The sequence below is a fragment of the Triticum urartu genome, chromosome 7A, assembly GCF_056163025.1.
Source record: "Triticum urartu cultivar PI428250 chromosome 7A, HENAU_Tu73, whole genome shotgun sequence".
Classification (NCBI taxonomy): Eukaryota; Viridiplantae; Streptophyta; class Magnoliopsida; order Poales; family Poaceae; genus Triticum; species Triticum urartu.
In genome coordinates this window covers 307,854,151-307,879,428 of record NC_141879.1, presented here as the reverse complement: position 1 = coordinate 307,879,428, position 25,278 = coordinate 307,854,151, and the positions used below count along the sequence as shown (strand labels likewise).

At 50.4% G+C, this 25,278-nt stretch overlaps 1 protein-coding gene across 1 annotated transcript; it reads left to right on the top strand.

Moving 5' to 3' along the window:
• The first annotated feature begins 2,250 nt into the window (after positions 1-2,250).
• Positions 2,251-2,943, top strand: LOC147959412 (uncharacterized). Its single transcript, XM_087532642.1, has one exon. It carries the CDS (start codon positions 2,251-2,253, stop codon positions 2,941-2,943), a length of 693 nt encoding a protein of 230 aa, XP_087388768.1.
• Positions 2,944-25,278: the final 22,335 nt, after the last annotated feature.

Here is a 25,278-nt window from a genome sequence, read left to right as displayed (position 1 = left end):
GCTTCCGCTTCTGCTTTTTCAGGCTACGCGCAGTGGCGACGAGCCTTTTGTGGAGGTTCTTCTACTCCATGAGCCTATCCGGCGTAAGGTCGTCCGGACTGTTTTTTTTGCCGGGGACGGGGTGTTCGGTTTGTTTATCCAAGTTGCCCTGTTCGGACGGTTGCTTGAAGGCATGTTCGTCGTCCGCTGGCTCGTCCTGCTTTATGGCTGGGTCTGGATGGCTGCTTTCTCTGTCGAGGCGGGGCTTGGAGCATCGCTTACGTCGCCGCTTTGATTGCTTTTCGAGTGAATGATCCCTCATTGCATCCCTGTGTTCCTCGTCGTCGCTTCCTTCGGGTGTGTCCACCATGTATACATCATGAGATGAGGTGGCTGTCTAGTGCCTTATAGGCGTTGGTTCATGTTCATCTCCTACATCGTCGTCCATACCGTCGATGTCTTCGGAGTCAAAGTCGAGAACGTCGTTTAAATTACCGACAGTGGCTACGAAGTGGGTGGTGTGTGGGCATCGAATTTCTTCGTCATCTACATCCCAATCTTGTCGGTCATAGTCCGGCCAGGACTCTCCTGACAAAGAGAGAGACCTGAGTGAATTCAGAATGTCGCCGAAGGGCGAGTGCTGAAAGATGTCTGTGGCGGTGAACTCCATGATCGGCGCCCAATCGGATTCGATCGGTAGGGGCGCGGAGGGCTCAGAGTCTGGAGAGGAGTCCGGCTCCTTGGAGTCACGGGCTTCGCAGAGAATAGGGTTGGTGTTCGGCTCGATCGCCGTAGAGATTACAGCCCCCGAGGCGGTGTCCAACCACCCATCCTCGATTGGCGCAGTTGGCTCCAAATTAAGGGTCGGAGCTAATGCGGGTGCGGCCTCCAGGGCACTGTTCGGCGGCAGAGCTAGATCATGCCCATCGTGACAGTGCAGCGCGCTCGGCTGCGGCTCGAATCTGTCGAAGATCAAGTCTCCGGGGAGGTCGACCATGTAGCTCAAACTTCCAAATCTGACCTGATGGCCAGGGGCGTAGCTTTCGATCTGCTCCAGATGACCAAGCGAATTGGCCCGCAGTGCAAAGCCGCCGAATACGAAGATCTGTCCGGGGAGAAAGGTCTCACCCTGGATTGCATCGCTGTTGATGATCGGAGAAGCCATCGGGCCTAAAAGTGATGACACAGAGGAACTCTCAATGAAAGCACTAATGTCGGTGTCAAAACCGGCGGATCTCGGGTAGGGGGTCCCGAACTGTGCGTCTAGGCGGATGGTAACAGGAGACCGGGGACACGATGTTTTTACCCAGGTTCGGGCCCTCTCGATGGAGGTAAAACCCTACGTCATGCTTGATTAATATTGATGATATGGGTAGTACAAGAGTAGATCTACCACGAGATCAGAGAGGCTAAACCCTAGAAGCTAGCCTATGGTATGATTGTCTGTTTGTACGGACTAAAACCCTCCGGTTTATATAGACATCGGAGAGGGCTAGGGTTACACAGAGTCGGTTACAATGGTAGGAGATCTACATATCCGTATCGCCAAGCTTGCCTTCCACGCCAAGGAAAGTCCCTTCCGGACATGGGACGAAGTCTTCAATCTTGTATCTTCATAGTCCAGGAGTCCGGCCGAAGGTATAGTCCGGCTATCCGAATACCCCCTAATCCAGGACTCCCTCAAGAGGTTCTAAGGGTTCTAGTGGGCAACCCGTATTTTTCCACAACTACCCTTGATATGAATGAATGCGTTGCACCAGAATCAAACAGTACCAATACTGGACGTGAATTTAATAAAAACTTACCAATCACTGTGTCTGGCTGATCATAGACGTCCTCCACGTCGATGTGGTTCACCTCGGCACGAGGAAAAGGATTGGGCTTCTAGGTAGCTGAGTTTCCGTTGCCATTGTCGTTTCCATTTCCCCGCTTGGCCTCCGGACAATCGATGTCATAGTGTCCTCTCTTCTAGCACTTGAAATAGGTGATATGACTCAGATCCTTCTAAGCCAGAGCGGGATGGTACCAATACACAGAAACTTAACCAATTTCGGGTCGGGTTGCTACAGAGATGGTATCAGAGCACACGCTGACCGTAGGACGTAACCCCTAGGATCAGAAAGCAATAGGAAGAAATTATTTTATTTTATGTCCTTATTATTCTGTAATCCTCCCCTTTTCATTTCTGACTTCTCTCTGATTTTCAACATTCTAGATGGCCGCGGAGTTCACCCAGTTCTGCTACCGGAGTTTTGCCAGCCGGATGAGATGATGCTTTTCGGCAAGAAGCTGGTTCAGATCATGAAGAAGCTAAAGATTGCTATGCCCTCAATAACCGGGAAGCCTACCAATGCACTTCCGATGGGTACCCACTATAGGATTGAGGTGCACATTCCATGGAGGACCTTCGGAGGATATTCAGAGCCCATGGACTTTGAGTTTACTGCTTTCACTTGGGTCCTTAGAAGAGACATGGCGATTTATCGTGCACTTGGACATCTCCGAGAAGAGTACAGGGCCGAGCTCGACCCATCAGACCTCGCCATGACTTCTTGCAGAGCTAGGAATGGATATATCATCCGTACCGTGGAGGACGACTCCATTCTTTCATATGTCCAAGACTTTGAGAGTCACATCAGGAACCAAGAAATTCAGACGCGCCGAAGCTCGAAGGTACACAGGAGGCAGTTGTTCTGTGAACTGGAACTGGAGGAGAAAGCACACGCGGACTTCCTTGAACATGAAGAAGAAGTCAAGGATTTTATGGATAGAATAAAGGACCTAGAGAAATACATTGCCACACTAGAGGAAAAGATGGACCAGGGAGAAGACCTCTTCCCGAGTGGAGATGATGGACCCCTCATGAGCAATGACCAGGATTATGAAGAGAGCTCCACTGAAGGACGCAACAAGAGGAGGCGCCGCACCAGAGGACGCCTTATGGAAGGACGCAAGGATAATTGATGAAGACATTTAGTCGACCACCATGTTTTTTTTGTTGATCAGTTAGGCCGTTATTTTCGATTAGTGATGAGATTTTGTAATACGAGATTGAACCTTGTTTGAGATGAATGAATAAATGATTGGTGTGATTATGTTAATGCATTCATTTGGGTAGTGATATTTTCTCTTTAGATTCTTGTTCTATTCTAATTTCTCATCCACCCCAAAACACCAGATGCCTCCGAGACGTGACCCCGGATTCACTTTCCTACCAGAGCTCACCCAGTTGATCGAACAGTAGAATGCCTTGATGCAAAATGCTCATCCAGAACCAAGGCAACAACAACAATAACAATCCACCACCACCACTCCCTGTCGACAACCTGTCCCGGTTCCTAAGGTTGAATCCTTCGGTGTTCTCTAGTAGCACCGAGACGATTATAGCTGATGATTGGCTCCATAAGATCGGAAGGGAGCTAGCAACGGCTGGATGCACAGATGCTGAGAAGGTGTGATTTGCCGCACATCAACTGGATGGACCTGCAGCCTCTTGGTGGGATAACTACACCACCACCTATCCCATCGCCACCATCGCGTGGGATAAGTTTTAGTAGGCCTTCCACACCACTCATGTTTCAGCTGGAGCCATGAGTCTGAAGAAGCGTGAGTTTCACAACTTACGCCAGGGAAATCATACTATGGGGCAGTACGTGGATGAGTTCAGCCAGTTAGCTCGCTATGCCCCGGGTGATGTGGACACAGATGCCACGAAACAGGAGAAGTTCCTCGAAGGACTTAATGATGAGCTGGGAATGCAGCTGATGGTGGCCACCTTCAATAACTACCAGGAGCTGGTAGACAAGGCCATCATCCTTGAAGGAAAGCAACAACAGATTGATAGCCGCAAGCGGAAGTATAGTCAGGGGAAGTACAACTCGGGAGCTCAGCAGAAGACTCGCTACACCCCATACCCGGGAGGTCACACCCATCACACCCATGGAGGACATAACCATGAAGGATACAACCATGGAGGTAATGGGAACAATCGCAACAAAAACAACAACTTCAAGTCGGGAAATGGAGGCAATGGTAACCAGCAGCGTCCCGCTCCGGCTCAGAAGGATCTGAGTCATATCACCTGTTTCAAATGCCAGAAGACAGGACACTATGCGACCGGTTGTCTGGAGGCCAAGCGGGGAAATGGAAATGGAAATGGCAATGGAAACTCAGCTACCAAGAAGCCCAATCCTTTTCCTCGTGCCTAGGTGAACCCCATCGATGTGGAGGACGTCTATGATCAGCCAGACACAGTGGTTGGTAAGTTTTTATTAAATTCACGTCCAGTATTGGTACTGTTTGATTCTGGTGCAACACATTCATTCATATCAAGTGTAGTTGTGGAAAAATACGGGTTGCCCACTAGAACCCTTAGAACCCCTCTTCAGGTCAGTTCCCCGGGAGGAGAGATGACAGCAGGATTAGGCTGTCATTCGACCCTCGGCATCGGAAATCATGATTTTCTCGCAGACCTCATAGTATTGGAATGCCAGGGATTGGATGTGATCATAGGCATGGACTGGTTGACGAAGTTTGAAGGAAAAAATGATTGTGCCGGCAAGACTATTTTGCTCACCACCCCGAAGCAGAAGAGGATCAAGTATATATCCAAACGCACACCAATGAAGAATCAGGTGAATTCCCTCATGAGAGTTGTTCAGGAGGAAGTGCCCGTAGTGCAAGATTTTCCCGATGTATTTCCGGAGGAATTACCAGGAATGCCACCGGACAGAGACATTGAGTTTTTGATTGAGTTATTGCCCGGCACAGCCCCAATATCCAAGAGACCTTATTGGATGCCCCCGAACAATTTGTACGAGATCAAGAAGCAAATTAATGAGCTATCAGAGAGCACAACACCTTCTTTGACAGCACCAAGAACCCATACCCGAAGCCAAAGATATCCTCTGACAGGTTTTGGAGCCATCAGCAGCGAAGCTACTACTCTTGCATCTTATACAACCAGGACCAGATTTTTCTGCATAAGCCTCTGGATTGTGATGCTATGGTTGGGCTGCCATGCCTCGAAGAGGCCCTTGATTGCTTTCGGTATGTTGGGCTACTACCATTTGTGACTGACAAGGAGCACTAGAATGAAGAACTTCTGCTCCAGTTCTATGCAACATTACACATTCGAGGCTATAACAGGGATCAGAAGACTTGGGTCCCTGAGTGGATGACAGGAGATATTCATCATGAAGCCAAAGCTCAGGAAATCATTGAGCTTACCTCCCTGCCCACTCCAGGTGAATTGTATGAACCTGGTTGTTAGCTTCATCTGAACGAACTGCAAAGCATCTTTCAGAAGCCAGAGCCCAACATGAGCCAAATGCTGAGCATGATGAAGCCATTCCCCCAAGACGCCGAATACCCCAAGGAGTTCTTTGTTAAGGACCTTGAGTACTTGCCACGCACAGTCTATCATATTCTGAGGCGTACTCTCTCGCCAAACAAAGGAAACTCTTCTGAAGCTAAACTCGAAGGCGCCATGAAGACATTGGTTTTCTATATCATCAATGGCATCAGATTCAACACTCAAGATTTCTTCATCCGACAGCTTGCTGCTTCTTGGGTTGATCTTTTTGGCCTAGAATTTTATGCTCCATGGGTGATGCGCTTGATCAAGTTTCATTCAACCATCGACTATCAACCTTCAGCACGCAACCATATTGTATTTCTGCCTGATGTCGGTATCTCCATTGAAGCCATCTACCCCGAGCCAGCAAAGAAGCCACTCCACCTTCAGCATGCAGAATTCCAAAGCTTCACGCAGCCTATTGAAGGGATTCATGTGCCAAATGCTGCAACTCATGCTTATCCTCTGGCTGGCAACTTGCGTATGCCGCACCATGCCAACACTGAAGCCACTGCCAGCACCATTGCTCAAAGGCCTCAGAAGCGTCCTCATGTCCTCAACGACCATGAACTTCTCGTGTCTTTACATCAAAAGCAAGACAAACAGCATGGCTGGCTGAAGCATCAGATGCAGAGTCTCTTGGTGGATGTTAATCGGATTCACAACTTGGCCACCAAGAACTCATTCGTCGCACATGAAGCCTGTCGACGGTCCTGGAAGAGCCTCACATTGCTCTGCTCTGAAGATGATCTTCGCGAAGATGGCTTCATAGAGAGTTTGAAGTTTGACTCCATGCCTCCACAAACTGAAAGCAGGCGTCGCATACCATCCATTGAAGATTCTGAACATTCATCTTCGGCTGCAACTGTTGTTGCGAGAGTCGTCAATGAAGAAGTTGACATCACTTCACCAACTCTGGCTGCACTGCACCACGATTCTGCTTTAGGCCCTTCTGCACCACCAAACTCCAATGTCGACCCTGCTCCATCTTCTACTCCAACTGGGAACGAGTAGGTCCTCTATGTCTTCAAATCTTTTTGGTCATTACTGACAAAAGAGGGAGAAGCATATGAGGTTGATAGTCTTCAAGTGGGTCCATATGGGGTGGTTGCATTATTTTTGCTAAGTTCTTACAACTCTCGTTTTGAAACTATTTGGCTTTTGAGTTGTAACACTTAAACTTGATGGTCGTCTGCTACTTTTGCTACTACTTTGTGATGTGATGATAAATTCCACATTAAGTCATTTTGCAGACGCCCATTTTTCATTGTGCATGTCATTATCTTCGTTATGTTTATATATGCATGATGAATTGTCTTTGTAAGTTGAAGAGGATCTCCACAAAGTAAAACCTACCATGTGCATTTGCATTCAAAACCAAAATACTTATATGCACATCTTCAGGGGGAGCCTTTTGCAACTTATTAAGACAATGACATTCATCTTTAACTTTCACATACTTGTATCCCCGTTGAAAACTTCAACCAGTTTATCATCAATCACCAAAAAGGGGGAGATTGTAAGTGCATCCAGTGCCACCCCTAGTTGGTTTTGGAGTATTGACGACAAACTTGGTTGAGGGACTAATGTGTTTGTGAGAAATGCAGGATAACACAGGTAGTAGTCCCTTATTGATTTGGTTTACCTACCATAGATGACCCCTAAAAATGTGTGAAGACATTGAAGACAATGGTGGTTCGTGAAGACATTCACGGTGAAGATTATGACATGTGAAGACATTCACTTGAAGACTATGGAGTGCGCAGACATAGTTGTTTCGTAGTTTCCTTTTCTTCTTTGTTGAGTCATAGGAACCACCATACTGTTAAGTGGGGTCCAAGTGAATAAAGTCAGAGTGACTGATGTGATGCTCAACCAAAATTCTATGTCTTCGAGCGAAGACAATGAGAGCAAATCTTATCCAGAGCTGGATGTGCCAGCTTGGCTTGTAGCCGAAGTAAAGTTGTCGCGTGTGTTTGAAATCCGCCCGTTGGACACGTGTCGGTTCCTTAGTGACCTAGGGTCATTTCGGACATATCAGGTCAGGTTGCCTCGTGGCTATAAATAGCCCACCCCCTACACCACAAATTGGTGTCTGCTCAGAGTTAGTGCACGACTTTTGTCGTTTGAGAGCAACCCACCTCCGAAGCATTTGAGAGAGAGAGAGACAGAGAGATCCTTGCAAGGACAAAGCCCAAAACACCCAGAGCCAAAGAGTGTTAGGCATCACTGAAGTCTTTCTATCTGCATGGCCTGAAGACTTGTTACACTTGAGTACTATGAATCCTCCAGCCGGTTAGGCATCGCGTTCTGAGCATCCAAGAGTCATTGTGGATCGCCAGTGAACGAAGTCTATGAAGATTTGGAAGTCTACCTTGAAGACTTACCACAGTGATTAGGCGAGGACTGGGTGTCCTTAGCTCAAGGGTAAGGTGAAAGACGCGGTCTTCTGAGTTAAATCTCGACCTCCCTAACCATACGTACAATTGTCACAGCAACTGGAACTGGTCTACCAAATCATTGTCTCCACCGAGCAACTGGTTCTATCTCCCACTTCCCTTTATCATTCAGTTTTTTTTCATGAAGTCATTGCTTGCCTGTCTGATCTGATTGACTTGACCGTGTGAAGACTATTTACTGTTTGGCTTCATATTTGTCTTCCATCTTGATCCATACTACCTAGCTGCTGATAGTCTTCGTACTTTCACTACATTGCTTACTTGACTATGGCCTGTCTAGTGTAGTCTATCTTCCGCCGCTTATCAATAGGTTCATTTCATTTGTTTGTTTTCAAAGACCTCATGTTTTGAAGAATTTCATAAAAATCACCTATTCACCCCCTCTAGTCGATAACTAGCACTTTCACCAAGCAAAACACATATCATGTGACGAATGAAAATATAGCTCCAAGTGAGGTTATCGATAATGTTGGAGACGAAAGAGTTAATGCCTTCTGGGGCATCCCCAAGCTTAGTTGCTTGGATCTTCCTTGAATATTACCTTGGGGTGCCTTGGGCATAGCCAAGCTTAGGGTCTTGTCTCTCCTTATTCTCCTCATATCGACAGCTCACCCAAAACTTGAAAACTTCAATCACACAAAACTTAACGAAACTTTGTGAGATAAGTTAGTATGATAAAGAGCAAACCATTTCACTTTTGGTACTGTCAAAGAAAAGATTTATAATTGTTCCCACACAATGCCTACTGTAGCATATCATTTCCACAATTTATATTGAGCAATATAAGCCATGGAAACTAGAGAACAAGCAAACTATGCATTGAAAACAGAATCTGACAAAAACTGAACAGCATGTAGTAATCTGTACTCCAACCATACTTCTGCTACTCCAAAAATTCTGAAAAATAGGAAAACCTGGGCAATTTGTCTATTAATCTTCTTCAAAAAGAATCAGCATTTTATCATGGTTCTGTTAAAAACGAGAATTATTTTCCTGAGCGCAAAAGTTTCTGTTTTTCAGCAAGATCAAATCAACTATCACCGTAAGCCATCCCAAAGGTCTTACTTGGCACTTTATTGAAACAAAAGCAATAAAACATGATTACTACAGTAGCCTAATCATGTGAACACACAAAAACAGTAGGTAAAAGTGTTGGGTTGTCTCCCAACAAGCGCTTTTCTTTAATGTCTTTTAGCTAGGCATGATGATTTCAATGATGCTCGCATAAAAGATAAGAATTGAAACATAACAAGAGCATCATGAATCACATGGCAAGAACATTTAAGTCTAACCCACTTCCTATGCATAGGGATTTTGTGAGAAAACAATTTATGGGAACAAGAATCAACTAGCATAGGAAGGCAAAACAAGCACAACTTCAAGATTTTCAACACATAGAGAGGAAACTAGATATTATTGCAATTCCTACAAGCATAAGTTCCTCCCTCGTAATAATTTTCAGTAGCATCATGAAGAAATTCAACAATATAACCATCACATAAAGCATTCTTTTCATGACACAAAATCATAGAAAACTTATTACTCTCCACATAAGCAAATTTATTCTCACCAATAGTAGTGGGAGCAAACTCAACAAAATAACTATCATGAGAGTGAAAATTAAAAACATGATGACAAGTTTCATGGTTATCATTATTCTTTATAGCATACATGTCATCACATAATCATCATAGATAGCAACTTTGTTATCATAGTCAATTGAAGCCTCATCCAAAATGGTGGATTTATCACTAAATAAAGTCATGACCTCTCCAAATCCACTTTCATCATTATAATCATCATAAATAGGAGGCATGCAATCATTGTAACAAATTTCCACAAAAAATCTTGGGGGACTAAAAATATCATCTTCATCAAACATAGCATCCCCAAGCTTATGGCTTTGCATATCATTAGCATCATGAATATTCAAAGAATTCATAATAAAAACATTGCAATCATGCTCATCATTTATACCAAACATTCTATTAAATTCTTCTTCTACCAATTGAGCACAATTTTCCTTCCCATCATTTTCACGGAATACATTATAAAGATGAATAATATGATGCAACCTAAATTCCATTTTTTTGTAGTTTTCTTTTATAAACCAAACTAGTGATAAACAAGAAACTAAAAGATTCGATTGCAAGATCTAAAGATATACCTTCAAGCACTCACCTCCCCGGCAACGGCGCCACAAAAGAACTTGATGTCTACTATGCAACTTTATTCTTGTAGACACGTGTTGGGCCTCCAAGCGCAGAGTATTGTAGGACAGTAGCAAGTTCCCTCAAGTGGATGACCTAAGGTTTATCAATCCGTGGAGGCGCAGGATGAAGATGGTCTCTCTCAAACAACCCTGCAACCAAATAATAAAAAGTCACTTGTGTCCCCAATGCACCAAATAATACAATGGTAATTTGTATAGGTGCACTAGTTTGGCAAAGAGATGGTGATAGAAGTGTAATATGGATGGTAGAAATATATTTTTATAATCTAAATAATTAAAAACAGCAAGGTAGCAAATAGTAAACAGGCACAAAAATGATATTGCAATGCTTGAAAATGAGGCCTAGGGTCCGTACTTTCGCTAGTGCAATCTCTCAACAGTGGTAATATAATGGATCATATAACCACCCCTTAAAGTGCGATGAAGAATCACTCCAAAGCTCCTATCTAGCGGCGAACATAAGAAGAAATTATTTGTAGGGTACGAAACCACCTCAAAGCTATTCTTTCTGATCGATCTATCCAAGAGTTCATACTAAAATAACACCAAATAATTTCAGATTCATAATACTCAATCCAACACAAAGAACCTCAAAGAGTGCCCCAAGATTTCTACCGGAGAAACAAAGACAAGAACGTGCATCAACCCTATGTGTGGATTACCCCAATGTCACCTCGGGAATCCGCGAGTTGAGTGCCAAAACACATATCAAGTGAATCAATATGATACCCCATTGTCACCACGACTATTCATATGCAAGACATATATCAAGTGCCCTCAAATCCATAAGAGTATTCAATTCGATAACAACGAAATCTCAAAGGGAAAAACTCAATTCAACACAACAAGATAGAGAGGGGAAAACACCATATGATCTGACTATATTAACAAAGCCCGTGATACATCAAGATCATGACATCTCAAGAACACGAGAGAGAGAGAGAGAGATTAAACACATAGCTACTGGTACAAACCCTTAGCCCTGAGGGTGGACTACTCCCTCCTCATCGTGGTGGCCGCCGGGATGATGAAGATGGCCACTAGAGATGATTCCCCCTCCGGCAGGGTTCCAGAACAGGGTCCAGATTGGTTTTCAGTGGCTACAGAGGCCTGCGGTGGCGGAACTTCTGATCTAGGTTTTCACCGAGGGCCTGCGGTGCTCCGCACTTGCCCCTTGGCTTCGTCGCAAAGCCAAGCACGAGCGCACCTCGGGCCCGGGGGCTACTGTCGGCGTCCTGGGAACGGGGGTACCCAGACTTGCCTGCCTGCGGCCCATGGCGTGGCTCCACCCATGGCCTGGTACGGCCCATCTTCATCAAATAATGCTTAAGACCCTCGCGAGCTCGCGAGGAGGATGACACAAGACTTCCTCAAGGGCAGACTCACTAGGCTGGCCCGCGAGGAGTGGAGAGATCAAGGCAAGGGGCACCTCGTGAGGTTCCCGTGACGTGAGCCATGACGACCAAGGCCAGGCGGGCGCCCGCGGGCGCAGAGTGCCAGTTTCCTCTTCAGTGCTAAAGAGGCAGGCGCAGGCGAGGAGTCCCGAGGCGTCAGGCAAAGGTTTCCATATCGGTGCAACGAGACCAAGACCGGCAAGACGGCAAGACGAAGGTCACCATGGAGCCCACGACGGCGTCACCACCAGAACCTTTGGCAGGCGAAGACCACCTTTTGTCAGGATAACTTGTACTTGTTGTCCCCCTTCGAATTGGCCGTTGTGGGATCCCTTCCCGCCTAATATTTTGGGAGAGGACCCAGGTCTCTATAAATAGGGCTAGCCACCACCATAGAAATGGATCGGCTCATCGAGAGAGAGAGAGAGACTCATCTAGAGACAAATCACTCAGATCATCCCAGCCACACAAGCTCATCGAGCTCAAGAACACCTCTCCTCAGGAGGTTGTTCTTCCCTTGTACTTGTTCATCCCAGCCTACATGGAAATCCACCACACCACACTAGAGTAGGGTATTACATCGCAATGGTGGCCCGAACCAGTATAAACTCTTGTGTCCCTTGTTCCTTGGGTTCGGCGAGCTAGGCTTTGAGATCGTTGCGAGAGCGTGAGCTGGGGGAGAGATCTTCATGCACACCCCAGTGTTCGAACCTCAAGGGTTTGTGGGAACCCGTAATCTAACATTTGGCGCGCCAGGTAGGGCTGCGCCAAGGTTTTCTTCCCCATCGACCGATCCGCTGTCGCCTCGCGTCTCCAATGTCTGACGATCCAAGGGCCCAGGCCGACCCCTGGGCGGCCTGGCCAGATCGAGGACCTCCATCCGTTCCAAAAGACCTCAACTCCGCACTCCAGGCGGCCCGTGCACCGCCCAACGCCCGCGGACGTGGGCAGCGTGGATCAACGTCCGCCGCCCTCATGCCGCGGCGCGCGCGGCCCGCCGCAAGATCCGCAAGCTATGCAGCAACGACGGCGCCACACACCCGACAGGAATAGGCGAACATGCGAGCCGCGCTCGTGGTGGCGCGAGAGCTGCTGCGGTGCCGGCTAATGGAGAGCAGCTGCGAGGCATTGCTGGAACGCGTCACCAAGCTATTGGATGCTGCGGCCAGGGGTATACCGCCTTTCTGCTCCCTACTCACATCTCAAGTTGTGGCCAGGTCACACGACGGACCTCGTTGCGCTCGCACGCTCCCAGGTGCTCCAGGAGGGCTCGCCAGCGTTAGCACGACCGGCAGTGTCGGATACCTGGCCACACCCTCACCTCCCCTAGGTGGCGTGGGCGCGGGCGTTGCTCCTCACGGTCCCAATCGAGTGCCACCCCACAACCATTAGGAAGGCACGCTGGGCTCGGCGGCATGGGGCACAGGGTGCCTTGGTGGAGGTTCCGGCGAGGCAGCTCATGAAGCCTATGTGCCCTGCATGGTGAATCAGGAGTACGTGCTAGAAGACGACCCCTGCATGTTCCATGAGCCGGGCTGGGAAGAAGAGATGCTGGAAGCCGAGGCATTCTACGAGCCACCCAGGAGCCTCACCGACCCCGCTGACGGCAACCACCGTAGGGTACCACTGATATCTCAGGAGCAGGCTTACGCTAACCATGGGTCGCAGGTGTACCTGGCCGCGTCGGTGGACGACGCCCCCAGCGCTGCAGCCCCACCCCAGCCAGGGGCGGCACACTGGGGGCTGCCCAGAAGGGGTCCGAAGCAAGGCCCACCCCCATGTCACACGGGGCAAGGCGTCACCCGGAGGTAGGTCCTTTGCCGGGGAGGCGCCGGCGAGCCCTCCTCCCGGCAGAGGGCCCGTGGTCGCCGAGGGCGCCGCTGGAGTCCCCTCTGCCCCTTGGCCTCGTGCTGGTTTCCGGACGCCCCAACGATGGTCGAGGGTAACGCAAGGCGGGCCCTTCATCTGGCGATATGAAGCAAGGCTCGCGCTTGTGAAGGTCTCCGCTCGTGACACTCTCACGTAATAATGAGTGGAGCTGTACACGCCCCGGAGTCTCCAGAGAGCCGCCCTCGGGCCTCGGGGGCTCCCGCCACGTCCTAGTAAAAGCACCATGCTCCGCGCCGGCCGTCGACACTGTCCCCCAATGACTAAGCTCATGGCCGGCAAAGGCACTAGGATCCGCGCTGGTGAGAAGACAAGAAGACTAGCTAGGTACCGGACGCGGCCTTTTGCTTTCAACCCCTTTTTCTGTAGCTCGGTTTGCCGCCTTTTGGATTTGAACTCGTAGCCGTATTTTCATTGGCAAAGCATGGGGGGCATATTTTCTCATTCGTGTTGATTTCTTGAGTTTTCCGGCTCCGTCCTTGTTTCGAGGTAGGCGCCTACTGCCCCTTCCTGATGAGCGCCTCCCGGGCAGGGGCTGGGCGTGGTATGTGCACGCATCCCATCATGATCTAATGCTACCTCTTGAGAATGTGTTGGTTTTCCCTTGAAGAGGAAAGGATGATGCAGCATAGTAGCGTAAGTATTTCCCTCAGTTTTTGAGAACCAAGGTATCAATCCAGTAGGAGGTAACACACAAGTCACCTTGTACCTGCACAAAAAACAAGAACCTCGCAACAAACGTGATAAAGGGGTTGCCAATCCCTTCACAGTCACTTACAAAAGTGAGATCTGATAGAGATAATAAGATAAATATTTTTGGTATTTTTATGATATAGATTGGAAAATAAAGATTGCAAAATAAACGGTAATAGAAATAGCAAGTTGATATGAAAATAATATGATGGAAGATAGACCCGAGGGCCATAGGTTTCACTAGTGGCTTCTCTCGAGATAGCAAATTCTATGGTGGGTGAACAAATTACTGTCGAGCAATTGATAGAAAATCGAATAATTATGAGAATATCTAGGCATGATCATGTATATAGGCTCTCGGCGTTCTGGGAACGGGGGTCCCCAAACTTGCCTGCCTGCGGCCCGCAGCGTGGCTTCACCAACGGCCCCGTATGACCCATCTTCACCGGCAGACATTCAAGACCCTCGCGAGGGGCCAAGCCTCACGAGGCGGATGATGCAAGACCTCCTCAGGGGCGGCCTCACCAGGCTGGCTCGTGAGGGGCAGACAGATCAAGGCGAGGGGCACCTCACGAGGTTCCTGTGACGCAAGCCATGACGACTGGAGCCAGGCGGGTGCCAGCGTGTGCAGTGTCCTCGTTTCCTCTTTGGTGCTAAAGGGGCAAGCACGGATGAGGAGTCCCAAGGCATCAGGCGAAGGTTTCCATATCGGTGCAACAAGACCAAGACCAGCAGGACGGCAGGACGGAGGTCATTGTGGAGCCCAAGACGGCGTCACCGCCAGAGCCTTTGGCAGGCGAAGACTACTTTTGTCAGGATAGCTTGTACTAGTTGTCTCCCTTTGAATTTGGCCGTTGTGGGATCCCTCCCCGCTCAATATTTGGGAAGAGGACCAGGGCCTCTATAAATAGGACTAGCCACCACCATAGGGAGGCATCGATCGGAGGAGGAGGGGCATTTGATTCGGACCTAGATCGAATCCATACCGCCCCATCCACTCAAGTTCACCAAGCACAAGAACACCTCTCTTCGCGAGGCTGTTCTTCCCTTGTAACTGTTCATCCTCAGCCCAAGAGGCAATCCACCACACCACACTGGAGTAGGGTATTACACCACAACGGTGGCCCGAACCAGTATAAATCTTCTGTCTCATGTTCTTTGGGTTCGTCGAGCTAGGCCGTGAGATCGTAGAGTGTGCGAGCTAGAGAGGGGGAGAGATCTTTGTGCGCACCCCAGTGTTCGAACCTCAAGGGTTTTGCCGGAACGCGAAATCCGACATTTGGCGCGCTAGGTAGGGGTGCGCCGAAGCTTTCCTCTTTGTCGATCTGCGTTTCAGTACTCCGCCAAGTTCATGGCCGATGCTCGCTGGGCCCGCGCTGAGCGCCGGGCCGCTCTTGCCACCCGTGTCGCTCAAACAGCCCCTGTCGGCGGACCTCCCCGTCATTCTCCGTCACCCACTGCCAACGCCACCACCGGCCCGGCGTCAAACGAGCAGCAAGCCTCTTTGCTGCACCCCTCTGTACGGCGAGACGGTCGCACCGCCACCCCGTCGCTGACTCTGGGCCTCTCATCGTCTCGTGCTCGCCGCGCCCCCACGGACGCACAGGCCGCGCTGCTCATGGCACGCAGCTCCTGCACTATCGTCCGGTCGACGACCTCTACGAGGACTGGTTGGACTGCATCGCTGAGCTCGTCAGCGCCGCGGGGGGCTTGAGGGAGTCCGGGACTAAGGGGTCCTCGGGCGTCCGGCCTGTTATCCATGGGCCAGACTGATGGGCTGTGAAGACATGAAGACCGAAGACTGTACCTGTGTCCGGATTGGACTCTCCTTGGCGTGGAAGGCAAGCTTGGCGACCGACTACGAAGATTCCTTCTTATGTAACCGACTCTATGTAAACCCTTGATCCCCCCGGTGTCTATATAAACTGGAGGGGTTAGTCCGGAAAGGATAGATACTCATTACCACAGTCATACAGGCTAGGCTTCTAGGGTTTAGCCATTACGATCTCGTGGTAGATCAACTCTTGTAACACTCATATTCATCAAGATCAATCAAGCGGGATGTAGGGTATTACCTCCATAGAGAGGGCCCGATCCTGGGTAAACATTGTGTCCCCCGTCTCCTGTTACCATCGATCCTAGACGCACAGTTCGGGACCCCCTACCCGAGATCCACCGGTTTTGACACCGACATTGGTGCTTTCATTGAGAGTTCCACTGTGTCTTCAACGAAAGATTCGATGGCCCCTTTAATCGTCTATAGCGACGCTGTCCAAGGAGAAACCTTCCTCCCCATACAGATTTTCGTGTTCGGCGGCTTCGTACTGCGGGCCAACTTGCTTGGCCTTCTGGAGAAGATCGATAGCTACGCCCCTGGCCACACGGTCAGATTCAGAAGCTTGAACTACGTCGTGGATATCCGTGGAGACTTGTTCTTCAATGTATTTGAGACCACAGCGATCGCTCCCCCTCGCCCCGATGAACATGACTTAAATCTATCATCGGATCACATCCAGGAGATGGTCCCTATTGCTGAAACGGCCTTAGAACCGGAGTGGATTGTGCCATCAGAAGCCACAGAGTCTGCAGCGTTGGAGCCACACACGGACGCAGCACCCTGCAATATTTGCATCAATGGAACTCCGGACTCGTCTCCGGCTATAAGTCCCGGACGGGGTACGCCTGCGAACACCGAGCTGGATCGGTTATCGATTCTCGAATTTAGCGTCACAGACATCTTCCAGCACTCACCTTTGGGTGATGTGCTAAACTCTTTAAAGAACTTGTCCTTGGAGAAGGACTCATAGCCGAACTATGTTCGGTTCGAGCCAGAGGCTGGTGATGGGAAATTTCGCTTCCCACCCGCCACCCACTTCATAGCCACTATCGATGACTTAACCAACGTGCTTGATTATGGCTCCGAAGACATCGACGGTATGGACGACGATGCTGACATGGAGCAAGGCCAAGACCCGCCGTTTACTGGACGTTGGACGACCACCTCTTCGTACGATGTGTACATGGTCGACACACCCAAAAAAGCTAGAGATGATGACAAAGGAGATCCAGTTGCGAATAAACCTTCTGAGAAACAGTCCAAGCGCCAGCGCCCTAAACGCCGCTCTATGCCTCGTCACTCAAATGATGGCAACACTGGCACCGGATAAAATAGTACTCCGGGCGATGCCGAAAACAATGAAGACCCTATCGAGGCTGCATCTGAACAGGAGGAACAAGACAACGGGCAAGATAACCCTGATAAACAGGCCATGCCCAATGACCCAGACGATGATAGTTATCGTCCAGTCTCCAAGGATGATGAGAGCCTCGGCAATGACTTCATCGTGCCTGAGGCACCCCTTGAGCTGGAGCGCTTCAAGTGCCAGCTAATAGCCACTGCAAGAAGCCTGAAGAAGAAGAAGAAGAAGAAGAAGAAGCTCCAAGCTGATCAAGACCTGCTCATTGACAGGTGGACTGATGTCCTGGCAGCCGAGGAATATGGCCTCGAGCACCCAACCAAGAGTTACCCAAAGCGCAGATTGCTACCTCAGTTCAATGAGGAGGCACCAGATCCCATACCTCCCTCACGCAATGCGGACCGACCACCACGTGGCCGGGATAGTGCGGTAGACCGACTACCCCGCGGTCGGGATAAAATGGCAACTCAAGCCGAGCAACAGCCCGCCCCACCGCCTCGCAAAAAGAGGGACAGAACAGCTCAGGACCATACATACGACCTTCGGCAGGAGCTGGATAGTAGAGCAGGACACACCAAATCAATCTACGGATGACGGCTACCTACTCGGGATGACGGCTACCTATTCGGACGTGACAAACCTAGTCACACCCGGGCCGATAACCGCAGACGGACTTCATCGGAGGTGCGCCGTGACGCGGCCTGATAAAGAGGCGCCGCACACCCTCTCTGCTTCACAAATGAGCTGCTGGATCACGAATTCCCTGAAGGGTTCAAGCCCGTCAATATTGAATCATACGACGGAACAACCGATCCCGCAGTATGGATTGAGGACTTTATTCTCCACATCCACATGGCCCGTGGAGACGACCTCCACGCCATCAAATACCTCCCACTAAAACTCAAAGGGCCAGCTCAACACTGGCTAAACAGCCTGCCCGAGAATTCCATCAGCAGCTGGGAGGACTTGGAAGAGGCCTTCCTTGACAACTTCCAAGGTACATATGTCCGGCCACCCGACGCCAATGACTTAAGCCACATAGATCAACAACCTGGAGAATCAGCCAAAAAATCTGGACTAGGTTCCTAACCAAAAAGAACCAGATCGTTGACTATCCGGATGCCGAAGCCCTAGCAGCCTTTAAACACAACAGCCGTGACGAATGGCTAGCACGCCACGTTGTCCAAGAAAAGCCGAAGTCCATTGCAGCCCTTACGGCACTCATGACCCGCTTTTGCGTGGGTGAGGACAGCTGGCTGGCTCGTAGTAAAAACACAACCAGTGAGACAGGCCCCTTCGAGGCCAAGAATAGCTCCAGCAAGCTCTGGCGCAACAGACACAAACGCTGAAGCAATGGTGACAACACCGATGAGACCGCCGTTAACGCCGGATTCAGCGGCTCCAAGTCCAGCCAGCGAAAGAAGCCCTACAAAAGGAACAGTGAGAGACCATCCAGCCTGGATCGCATACTCGATCGTCCGTGCCAGATACATGGTACCCCAGATAAACAAGCCAATCACACCAACAGAGATTGTTGGGTTTTCAAATAGGCTGGCAAGTTAAATGCCGAAAACAAAGAAAAGGGATCACAAACTGAGGACGAGGACGAAGAGCCCCGGCAGCCGAACACTGGGGGGCAGAAGAAATTTCCCCCTCAAGTCAAAACGGTGAACATGATATACGCTACACACATCCCCAAAAGGGAGCGTAAACGAGCACTTAGGGACATCTACGCGGTAGAGCCAGTCGCCCCAAAATTCAATCCGTGGTCATCATTTCCGATCACCTTCGATCGTCGAGATCACCCAACTAGTATCCGGCATGGCGGTTCAGCCGCACTGGTCCTTTACCCAATCATCGACGGATTTCACCTAACACGAGTCCTAATGGATGGTGGTAGCAGCCTCAACCTGCTCTATCAGGACACAGTGCAGAAGATGGAATTAACCCCTCACAAATCAAACCAACAAAGACTACCTTTAAAGGAGTCATACCAGGCATAGAGGCCCGCTGTACGGGCTCAATTACGCTGGAGGTGGTTTTCGGTTCTCTGGACAACTTCCGAAGCGAAGAGCTAATCTTCGATATCGTCCCCTTCCGCGGCGGCTACCACGCACTGCTCGGACGAACCACATTACCTAGATTCAACACAGTACCACACTATGCTTATCTCAAGCTCAAGATGCCCGGTCCACGCGGCGTCATAAAAGTCAATGGCAATACTGAACGCTCCCTCCGAACAGAGGAGCACACCGCTGCCTTAGTAGCAGAGGTACAGAGCAGCCTTCTCAAGAAGCATCATAGTACGGCTGCCGAGCCCCTGGACATCATTAAGAGGTTCTGGACTACACTGCAACAGGACAGCGCGGCTCGTCAAGAGCTCGATTAGCAATTCGGCCTCCGTCCCAGTCCCGATGAAGTAGTGGCATTCGTACCACGCGTACATAATTACGCACTCAAAATTCCATGGACATCGACGGAGGCACAAGCTAGCCCGGGATCTACAGTTCGGCTAGACCAATTCCGGACACACATATAACTTTACTATCTCCTTTTCCCTTTTTTCAGGTTTCTCTCATGCGGGCCTCCTTCGACGACCTGATTAATGATCCTGTCAAAGGATAAACACACCGGATTGACACGGAGCATAGGCGTACATGGGAAGCCCTAGAGGCTAACTAAACGATTACTATATCCGTTTTTAGGACCCACACGCAGCTCGCCTCTAGTTGCGGCATGTCAAATAGCCGGTTGCTTATTGCATTATTTTGTACTAATGTGCTTGGACGCATTAACCCAACTATAATGGAAACAGTTCATGATCCTAGTTCAAGGACCCCAGATCCTATCTCTGTTCTCCCTCTGTTTTCCTTTAAATTACTTATTTTCTAGCAACCGTACACTTTGGTGCATTTCATATTTGCCAGGGGCTCCCCATCGCCCCATGAGACGGCAACAAAGTCCGAACAATCCTTAAAGATAAGTTCGGCACCCCATATTTAGCATTATATGCATTGGCTCCGAATCATTTCTTTGGTCAATAGTTGGGTTTCCCGGCTCCTGTGCTTGCTACCCTACATTCCGCTAAATCGGCTAGGGTAGTAAAGGGAGAACTACTGCAATTGTGCCCTGGCCTTGACCAGATGAGCACCTTAGTAGAGAAAGCTGAAAACTGACTGTCATGATACGACGAGAGCCGGTCAGCTTTTCGAGGGTTACAAATCGTTGGAGATTTTCCGCATTATGCGAAAGATCGGCACTTCCAGATCACATGCTGACAGCACCCTGGCTTGAACCAGGGTCTGCGCCCATGCTTTATTATAAAACTCCTATGGCTAAGTGAGGGCGTTTAAGCCGTATAGTTTGATTGCCTTGTTTATTGCGCTAAACAACTCCTTCAAGGACCATATAATTGGATCAAGATTGTTTAGATTCCATCCCGAACACCTCCGTACTACCTACGTGAGGGCAGAACCCGATGACTGGCCAACCCTCAGATTACATACAACACGGCCGCACAGGAGGAAACAATTAAAGCATAACAAAATTACATCACAAAACAGGCTTTGTTTTTTATAATACAAGGCAAAGGCAACATGAATACATTTATTCAAATACAACGTCCTGCGAACACTGTGCTGCCGCAAGGCGAGACCCCTCCAGGACATCCGCAAAATACCGTCTGGGTGTGCAGTGCTCCTTGCCCTCCGGTGGCCCTCTGGTCACCTCAACGGCGTCCATCTTCGCCCACCACATCTTGCAATGAGCGAAGGCCATGCATGCGCCTTCAATGCAGGCCGAGCACTTGACGACGTCCAGCCGAGGACAGGCATTCACCATCCGCCTCACGAGTCCGAAGTAGCTGCTTGGCATAGCTTCGGCTAGCCATAGCCGGATTATCAAATCCTTCATGGCTAATTCGGCCACCCTACGCAGCTCCACCAGCTGTTTCAGCTGATTGGTGAAGGACACGGGATGCTCTGGCGCCGCATACTGTGACCAGAATAGCTTCTCCGTAGAACCCCCTCCTTCGGCTTGATAGAACTCCGTGGCATCTGATACACTGCGTGTTAAATCCGCAAAAGCTCCTGGGGAACTCCGAACCCAGGTTAGTAAAAGGTACTACTTCCCCGCATACATGCTTTGCATCTTAAATGCCTTACCCGCCGTGATCTTCTTGGCCTCCTGGATCTCCTGGAGGGCGGCCTGGGCCTCATTCTGTGCGGTCTCCACGCTCTGACCAGCCTTGGGGAGTTCGGCGCCTTGAACCGACGCATCATGCTCCAAGGCCTCGCATTTTTTCACCGCATCCTGGAGCTCCTGTTGGACTTCCTTGACCCAGGCCTTGGACTTCTTACGGGCGGCTTGCTGCTGGACAGCCTTCTCCTCGGCCTCGCCCAGGGCCTTCTTCATGGCCTCAACCTCGGTCACGGCTCCTGCACACATTATGACACTGCGGTCAATATACAGCGCCTACTCCTTCCGAACACACAGCAAGTCGTCACTCACCTTGCTTCTCCTGGAGCCGAACCATAACCTCGCCGAGCTCGTTCTCGGTCCACTCCAGCCTCTGCCTCAGCTCAGAGACTTCGGCAACATGCGAGGTTGCGGCCAACAGCGATGCCTGCTTATCCATCCATATTACGTTAGTCTCCTATAACAAAAGATTAATCCTTTGTCCGGTTCTTCTTGTCGAACACCGGACAGTGTCTCAGGGGCTACTGTCTACACGGGGTTCTTTCTCTTTCTTACCTCGAAACCTGTCAACAGGATGATGCAGGCTTCATTCAGTCCACTCTTGGCGGACTGAATCTTCTTGATCACCGCACCCATAAGGACACGGTGCTCGTCCACGACGGAGGCACCTCGAAGCGCCTCCATCAGGTTATCCGGCGCCCCTGGATGGACAGGTGCCACCAGTGGAAGGGGCGCATCCCCCTCCTTCAAAGGGGGCTGCTCGCCCGACTCTGGAGCCATATGGGCCTCCGAAATCGTATTTGGCTGAGGGCCGAACTGGATGTGGCCCTCTTCGCCAGTCTCCATGGGGATCGGCTCCTCCATATGTCCGGCAGTGGAGGTCTCTCCTTGTGGTGCCTCCCAGACGGTGTCCTGGGCTCCTCCCCGGTCCGGAGCAGTCCTCCGGGATACCACTTCGGTGTCGTCCCTGGCCCCGGGGGAATGAGCAGGCGGTGCCGACATACTCGCCATCTCCGACGGATCCAACAAACCTCCAAATGAGGATCGCTGGATAAGGTCGCGGGCCGGACTACAATAGTACAATTAACTATGTCAAGATAATGAAGAGAAAAGGCCAGATGCGCGCATAAGCGAGCTATGTCACTTATGATGCGGCCTGGGGCTTAGTGCGGGGGCGTCGTTCCGGACTGCTGTCAACGTCCCATGCGGTGTTGATCACTGGGGCGCCCTTCCCCTTCTTAGGCATTTTCACCTCCGGATGCACCGAAGCCGCCCTCTTCTTCTTCCTCTCCTCGGGGGGAGGATTGTTTTCCTCCTCCTCCTCTTCCTCACCATTGTCCTTAGGGACAGAGGAATGAGTTTTGTCGTCTTCGAACGTCACGTCCAGAGTGCCCTTGCGATAGGGGCCACTCTTGGCCCCCTTGGCCTTCTTCGTGGCCTTCTTCTCTGGCGCCTTATAAGGCGCCGGCGCCAGCATCTTTGCTAGACGCAGGATGACCGGTTCTTCAGGCAGCAGAGTCAGACACTAGATCCGCTTCGCCCTCTCCATCCAGTCCTGAAAAAGCAACAATAAAAGCTCAGGCATCATCCTTGGAACAAACAAGTGGAGAATGTATCAAAAAAGGCATACCTCGCTAGCGAGGTGTTTAGCGTTGTGCCCGCGATCTGAATCTGCGGCCGGCAGTTTCTCATTGCCCTTAAAAAGCAACTTCCATGCACCTTCATGAGTAGTCTCGAAGAGCCTCACCAGGGTCTGGTGCTTCTTTGGGTTGAAGTCCCACAGAGGATGGCTTCGGCGCTGGCACGGAAGGATCTGGCAAACTAGCATCACCTGGATCACATCGACGAGCTTGACGTTCTTGGCTACCATGCTTTCAATGGCGTCTGCAACGCTATCAGCTCGTCAGGGGAACCCCAGTCCGGACTCTTCTCGACCCAGGAGGTGAGTTGCATGGGAGCGCGGGAGCGAAATTCGGCAGTTGCGGCCCAGGTGGTGCCGCGAGGTTCTGTGATGTAGAACCACTACTTCTGCCACTCCTTTACCGTGTCCACAAAAGTGCCTTTGGGCCAAGAGACGTTGGACAGCTTGCTCACCATGGCTCCTCCGCACTCTGCGTGCTGGCCATCCACCACCTTCGGCTTCACGTTAGAGTCTTTGAGCCACAGACCAAAGTGGGGTTGGATGCGGAGGAAGGCCTCACACACGACGATAAACGCCGAGATGTTGAGGAAGGAATTCGGCGACAGATCATGGAAATCTATCCCGTAATAATACATCAGCCCACGGACGAAAGGGTGGAGTGGAAACCTGATGCGGAGCATCCCAAGGTCATCCCCATGGACCTACCATCGTCTCACCAAGTGCCTACCAGGCCCATGACTCGATTACGTGCAAGAGCCCTTGAAACCGAGGTGACATCTCTCCTCTCACAATTCCACTCCGATGTGCATGAAGCATGGCTACTACCTCATATGGATACATTATGCATACTCTGGTACAATGGAGAATCTAAGGAGCAAGGACAAGAAGAAGAGGAAGATGGACGAGAAGACGGAGAAGAAGAAAAGCTGCAGGAAGAATCCCAGTCACCGGACGACCGGCCGGGACCGGACGTCCGGCGCCTGAAGCGTCAGCCGAGCTCCAGCAGCGGACGTCCGGCCCAGACCGGACGACCGGTGCCCCTGCACCCGAAGCGAACGAGCGGACGTCCGGTCCGGACCGGACGACCGGCGCACCAGCACCCGAGTCAACATCAGCGGAAGTCCGGAGCCTCCGGACGTCCGGCAACCCCATCACAGAGCAGAACCAGTGGACGACTGGAGGACACCGGACGTCCGGCAGCTCCTGAGACACCGGACGACCGGTCCCCAGCGGACGTCCGGTACCTGGCTGCGTCCAGATTTGGGCCCGAGGCCCATGTACCCCTTCACTTCGCCCCCTTTTGCACTTAGACTATAAATAGACCCCCCATTCATCCTAGCTAGGGTCAGCATTGGTTTAGCTCATTTGAGAGATAGAGCATTGCTCATCCATATCAGATCTACTCCACGAGAGAGACCGCGGCCCCTCCTCGGAGAAGATCCACCTTGGATTCAAGACCTCTTCGGAGAATATCCCCTTGTGGATTCAAGACCTCCTCACGGAGAAGAACCGATTACCGTGTATCGTCCCTAGTTGTCCGTGGATTCGCGTATCGTTCTATGTACTCGAGGATCTAGCCCATGTGTGACTTATTCATGTCGGTTTAGTGATTTCCACTTGTGTTTTCCTTCCGTTCATCCTCGTGTTCTTCGTGATTTTCCCGGGAACCGCTCCTTTGGTGAAAGATCGGGAGACTAGGGTCTCTACCCTACATCATCTTGGTATCACGAGCCACGTTTATCACGAATTTGGAGCCTCCCCGTTGTGTTTTCTAGCCTAATTTTGTTGTGTTCTTCCCCAATTTCGAAAATCCCCACCAAAAATAGCCCCAAAAAATTTTCTTGTGTTTTGTGAGTTTTGATGATGTTTTGTTGGTTTCGATCCGTGAATTTGTTGCGTTGCAAGTAGATCTAGGCTTCCCCCACCATTTCCATCTCACAATCCCGCCCAAATTCCCCATTTTCCCCCCAAAATCACCTCCCGGATCTAAAATCTCGCGGTGACCCCGACCACCGGACGACCGTCACATTACCGGACGTCCGGCGACACAGGAAGCACCGGACGTCCGACGTTACCGGACGACCGGCGACCGGACATCCGTCCACGCCCGGACGACCGCTCCTTCCACAACATCATCCGCTACACCACCTCCAACTTCCACAAAACCGTCCCAATATCCCTACCCACACCACCACCTACCCGCTACCTACTCCGACGATTTTGGTCGCCTTTGGTTTTGAG

Bases quoted from the DNA above. Each gene is read 5' to 3' on its own strand.
- LOC147959412 (XM_087532642.1), top strand. From the start codon at position 2,251: ATGCTTTTCGGCAAGAAGCTGGTTCAGATCATGAAGAAGCTAAAGATT.